Raw genomic sequence first — 6144 nt, forward strand, 5'->3', positions numbered from 1 at the left:
CAGGTGAAGACTGGACCTGTGCTCTCTTGCAAGACTGTGAAAAACTGTTTGTAACCTTTTATGATGCCCTGATTTACCACTAATCGTGGGCTAGCGATCCATCTGCTAACAGCTTCTCAGCTTCTTACGATTCAGGGTCGCAGGGGAGCCCGGATTTTCTCTGCCAACCAGTGGGCGTACAAGGTGGGGTACCACCTAGACGCCAGTCCGTCGCAGGGCACACACAGACACACACGCTCACACACCCACACCAGGATCTGTCCGTTCATGGATTTCCCAACCGCGTTATCCAGTACGGTCTTCGGGAGCCGGCGCCTATCCCAGCAAGCAAGGGGAGCAAGGGCAGGCTACACCCTGGAGGGGACGCCAGTCCATCACAGGGCGCACACAGGGACAGACGCGCTCATTCTCACACCAGGGCCACATTTCGCAGAAGCCAGTTGACCTCCCATGAGCATGTCTGTGGACTGCGGGAGGAAACCCCGCATGAACATGGGGAGAACGTGCAAACTCCACACAGACAGCCCCCCAGGTCCGGAATTGAACCCAGGGCCCCCAGCGCTGCCAGGCAGAATCACGGACAGCGCTCTGGAGAGTCTGTCGGGCTCGTGTGGTTGATAAGTAGGTTATTGATCCCAGGCTCTCATCCACCCATGTCTTGAATGAACCCAGGGCATCTGGTCCAAAATTCCCAAGGGGCCACTCCGTTCCTGACACCCACAACTCTTTGTGTACAGCGGCCGCTCCTGCTTTCGGGCTTCCCCCCACCGCCGGGCTCCCTCGGGCTCTAAGACAGAGCAGGACGGAACCCCAGGATCTCGACTGCCGGCCGCCTAAACGGGGTCCCCCCCCCCTCCCCCTTTTCCCCACAGGGCCCTGGAGGAGGACGCCAGGCTGGAGCGCGGCCTGGAGCAGCGCCGCCGCAAGTACAGCCGCAAGGAGAAGTGCGCCCTGCAGTGACCGGCGCGGGCAGAGGGCAGAGGGCAGAGGGCAGAGGGCAGAAGCCCAGGCGCTCGTTCATCCTCGCCAACGGAAACAACGGAGTCACTGCGGCCGTGGCACTATGTGTTTGTGTGTGCGTGCGTGTGTGTGTGTGTGTTTGTGTGTGTGCGCGTGCGTGCGTGTGTGTGCGCGCCGCAGACCGACCTCCCAGGGCAGCCTGCTGTAAAACCCCCCCGATCCGGACGGCGCTTTGCGAGCTCTGTGAAATCCGCCCTCCGAACGCGCGCGGTGCCGGTCCCTGTTCCGCGCGGCCTGGAGACCGACACTGGCGGGTCTCCCCTGCTGGGAAGAAGGGGGCGCTTCCTCTTGCGAACACGGGGGGGGGGGGGACACCTCCCGCCTCCTAACCCCTGTGTTCAGGATGGGCAACGGGCACCGCCCGAAGACACTGCCGTGACATTTTTTTGGACTTGCGAGCTCTCCTCCGAAAAACGTCACACAGTTATTGCGATCATTTACCTATATTTGAGCAGTGGTTTTGCCTTTTGATGTTGTTAATTATCGCTGCAGATGGAGCTTCTGAAAGCCCCAAAATGTAAAAGAGAGGAAGTTAGTTGGGGGAGGGGGGAAGCAATTAAGGGTCGCACCAGGTGCATTTGTTTCCTGCCCCTATGTTGGCCAGGCATTACCGTGCGACGCTGAAATCCTTCCCCCTAGATACTTCCTGTCACTCAGCTGTTAGAAGTAACCCCACTGAGCAAGTAGCTCACTGAATTGTTACACATCAGACCCACGGAGACAAACCCATCGACGCACAAAAGGGTCTAAACGCTACCGCAGCAGAAAGTACAGAGTCCTGTCCGCCTGCGTTTGTGGCTGCTTGCACTGAGACTGAAAGATCACCTTGGAGTGTTGCAGGTTCAGGGAGTTTGTAAACCACAACTGAGGCAAGATCCCTGCTGCGAGATTTACAGTCAAGAAGGCGTTTTTGAAAAAAGGCACTAAACCGGCACAAAAACGAGATGATCGGATCGCTGCTGCCTTTTCCTGGAGGTGTTTTTAATGCCAGCAGTGGGAAAACCTGACTTTGGAGACAGAGGGTGCAGGCTCTGTGCTGCAGTCTTCAAAACACAGAAGACTTCCTCCTTTCCTCCGGTGTCTTCCAGCCTGCGTGTCCTGCCCTCTGTCGTGTGGTCTGTGTTTTAGAAGAGTTTTTAGAAGCAAAACAAAAAAAAAAACAGAACAACTTCCATTAGCTGAAAGGCAGCCTCTTGCCGTAACTATTAAAACACATATTCTGCACTAATACAGCAGACTGTTTCAGAGCATCCCACGTGAACTTCCTCTGCTAAAAAAAACAAATTATAACTACCTTTTTATTTAAAACTGTTACTTATTACATTTTAGCGCTGGATGTTTTTGTCTTGAGATCTGGTTTCGTCCTATGCGCTGTGTTACCGCACTGTGAAGAAGGATTTGGGACTGTCTGTGGAGGTATTTTAATTTGACCTGCTGTGCTATCCCCCCCTGATTTTTGAAGATGATAACGTTGACGTCGCCTGAACTCCACCAGAGACATAACCTCTGTCTTGTGACATAACCTGCGACGAGCCCAGAGGTGTACGATGCACGGCACTTTCCCCCAGGTGCCTCACTGTCTTGCCGGACCAATCGCCAGGCCTTGATTGCAGACACGCCCCCCCCAGCCCGGTCCAGGTACAGGTGAGGTGGCCCGTGATTGGTCAGATGACGAGCCAATCGCGTGGCACCAGGTCACAATGAGCCAATCACGTGGCACCTGACCGGCGCCTCTCTCAATCCTTTGTCAGCTAAGGAAAACAAATCACTTCACCTGCAGTGTTGCTGTTACACTGAGCTTTCCAGAGCTCACTCAAGCGAAGAGAAGAGAAAATATAGCAGTGGGAGATGGGGGGAGGATGAGCTTGTAGCTCAGTTATGAGCTCCCTGGCCTGAATGTTGTGCGACAGGCTTTGCTGCTATACATGTACCAGGAGTGCCGTTTTTGGGAGGTGCCTGGGGGTCACCTAGTGCTCCGGGGTGGCACATCAGAATAGGAGCTGCATGTGCAAAAGGTCAAAGTTCCCCATCGCAGAGGGAAACAGGGAGCTCAGCAGGAAGGAGGTGTGGGGTGGGGGGGCGGGGGAGGTGGAAGTCAACTCCTGCCGTGGTGAGACCCCCCACCCCTCGGAGAACGAGGAGGTCCGTTTTGGCACTGAACCGAAACATGTATGGGATTGGGGGGGGGAATGGGGTATGGCGGGGGCTCGGCTCAGGCGATCTCCTGGAGGCCTGGATAAGGAGATCAGTCTGACCGGCTGGCCCAGCGTGGCCGCGCTCCTGAAAAAACGAGTCTCCCCTGAAAAGCGTCGTCGCCCCCTGCCTGCGCTTCCCGTGGTACTCTAGTGTCTCTAGATTTAGCTTTACCGCGGTACGCGTTCCTGTTTGTATGTGGAAGAGCACGGCAGATACAGTATGTTACGCCTTTTCTGCGTCATTTACTAACTAACCTCCTGGATTTGCACTATTTGGAATAACTTCTGTTTGGGAATAAAGCCATTGTGAACGCTCCTGAACAATGTCTGGTTTGTGCGAACTCTCCGCGCGGATATTGACGACACCAGCAGGGGGAGTGCTATCACCTGTGCAGCTGTCTCGCTGTCAGCCTGTGTCTGTTTCTCATCGCCCCACAGAGCAGGCATAACACACAGCAGGGGATTACTGTTATTTAGACACCCAGTACATCAGCAAATACAATAATAACAACTCTCCCCCTCTCTCCGATTCCTATATCCCCCACACTGTACTATTATTATTGAGAGACAGGCTCACTGTTCATCAGACTGGGACAGGAGATCACACACTGTATTATTATTATTGGGAGACAGACTCACTGTTCTTCAGGCTGGGACAGGAGATCACACACTGTATTATTATTATTGAGAGACAGGCTCACTGTCTGTTCCTCAGGCTGGGACAGGAGATCACGAACTGTATTATTATTATTGAGAGACAGGATCACTGTCTGTTCCTCAGGCTGGGACAGGAGATTACACACTGTATTATTATTGAGAGACAGGCTCACTGTCTGTTCCTCAGGCTGGGACAGGAGATCACACACTGTATTATTATTATTGAGAGACAGGCTCACTGTCTGTTCCTCAGGCTGGGACAGGAGATCACACACTGTATTATTATTATTGTTGAGAGACAGGCTCACTATTCCTCAGGCTGGGACAGGAGATCACACACTGTATTATTATTATTGAGAGACAGGCTCACTGTCTGTTCCTCAGGCTGGGACAGGAGATTACACACTGTATTATTATTGAGAGACAGGCTCACTGTTCCTCAGGCTGGGACAGGAGATCACACACTGTATTATTATTATTATTGAGAGACAGGCTCCCTGTCTGTTCCTCAGGCTGGGACAGGAGATCACACACTGTCTTATTATTATTATTATTATTGAGAGACAAGCTCACTGTTCCTCAGGCTGGGAATAAGGAGATTATTCCTCACCTCTCCCTTTAGTGTGATGGCCCCTGCGCCAGTCTGTCATGTTGTTTACTTCACCCAGAGTGAAGGAAGGAAGGAAGGCGGGAGCAGGGCTGACATTTCCTTTGTGTTCCTCGACTCGCTCTCTGCCACCCTCGAGTTGGGTGGAGACTGCTCCCAGCCCACGCTCCGGTCTGCCGCGCGTGTGGCGTCCGAGTGCTGCGGGCGTGGAGGAAAACCAAGCCCTGGGCAGAATCCCCCAGTCTGTGCAGGAGGCGTAGTCCCCCAGGAAACTGGATAGACATAAGCTCTCCTGGGACAGGAGGCCTGCCCCTTTGGCGTAGGGGAATTCCCCCTCCTCTGAAGGGCCACTGTGTGGCTCGTAACCGAGAGGAACTGAACCCGGACAGGGGAGAGAGGCTGGGAAAGACAATGTCGGTGGCCCGGACACGGAGAATTTCTAGGAAAAATCTTCCTCGTGATGCATAGGCGGGCAGAACTCCGGGAGGATGAAGACATGTTGATCGAGAGGAGGGCTGTTATCTTTTAATTACCAGCCCCGGGGTGGGGTGGTGCATACCTAGCATTTTTCCAAACGCCTGAATTGTCCTCCCACTGCCTCTCCGTGGTACTTCCTCCTCTCCCTGTTTCCGGTGTGACTCAAGCGTCTGTCCCCTGTCGACAGCCCCCAGCAGCGGGCTGATTCTCCTGCCCCACCAGGGGCAACTTCTGCCCGAACAGCGCGATCCCGGATTTATTGTTCCTTAATTAATGTTCCTGGGCAGGTTGAGCGGAGATTTTGGTGAGTGGGATCAGCTGATCACCGCTGAAGCGGGGGGTGTAGGTTCGGTGGGGAGCTAAGGGGGTCTTCAGTCGAGTGGGGGGGGGCTAATCTCTCCTTCTGGCACTCTGGGCTGAGAGTAGGTAATTGATCTGAGAATCCCTGGACGGGCTGTTTCCTTGAGGGATCCCCAGGGGCCTCCACAACCAGGCTGGGCGTCTCGTTCCAGACCCCCGCCACCCTTTGTGTACAGCGCGGCCCTCCTGCTCTCGGCCCGGCCCCAGCTTTTGCGAGGAAGAGGAGGAGGAAGACGAGGAGACCGAACAGATGGCGGCGTCATCGTCATCAGGCCTTAATTGCGTGAGAACCCTCTCTATATTTGAAACTTGTTGGCTATTTTTAAAAACCGAAGGGTGAAAAAAGCAGAAAACAGAAGGAAATCATCTGACCCCTTCCTCCCTCCCCCCCCCCCCAACACACCAAGAGAGAGGAGAAGTGAAAGAGCGATGGATTGAGGAACAGGGGCTCGATCCTGATGACCTCAGCTTTCTGTGCCGCGCCGGACAGGGTGGCGTGAGAGAGGTGCCAGGCGAGAGGGGAAGCCAGCCCTGTCCGTGCTGGTGCCAGCGCTACGTCAGCGGGTATCTGCTGGACAGGACAGGGACTGGACTGAGCCGAACGGCAGGGCGTGACTGAGGCAGGAGACTCCTGGACTCCTGACTCCCTCTCTCTGCTGTGGGTTTATGAGGCTGATGAGCTCCTCCAGGATATAACCTCTACCCAGAATTATGGGCTGCACATAAAAAGCAGGGGCCAGAACTCCTACCATCACAGGGCCCCGCTGAGCCCAGAGCTGAGCCCAGAGAAGAGGCCTCTGAGCCAGCTGGTCCTGAGGCTCACTGACA

General features: G+C 54.6%; 1 protein-coding gene across 10 annotated transcripts in view; it reads left to right on the forward strand.

The window, feature by feature from the left end:
• The window catches only part of LOC148815968 (EH domain-binding protein 1-like protein 1), a 63082-nt gene extending 59543 nt beyond the window's left edge, over positions 1 to 3539 (forward strand). For all 10 annotated transcript variants that reach the window (XM_088904824.1, XM_088904827.1, XM_088904832.1 and 7 more), the window contains one exon: positions 873 to 3539. In XM_088904824.1, coding sequence (XP_088760950.1) covers positions 873 to 960 — 88 coding nt within the window. In that variant the 3' untranslated portion in view covers positions 961 to 3539. The remainder of the gene's footprint in view (positions 1 to 872) is intronic.
• The last annotated feature ends 2605 nt before the right edge of the window (positions 3540 to 6144 follow it).

The sequence above is a fragment of the Atractosteus spatula genome, chromosome 24, assembly GCF_055471065.1.
Source record: "Atractosteus spatula isolate fAtrSpa1 chromosome 24, fAtrSpa1.hap1, whole genome shotgun sequence".
NCBI lineage: Eukaryota > Metazoa > Chordata > Actinopteri > Semionotiformes > Lepisosteidae > Atractosteus > Atractosteus spatula.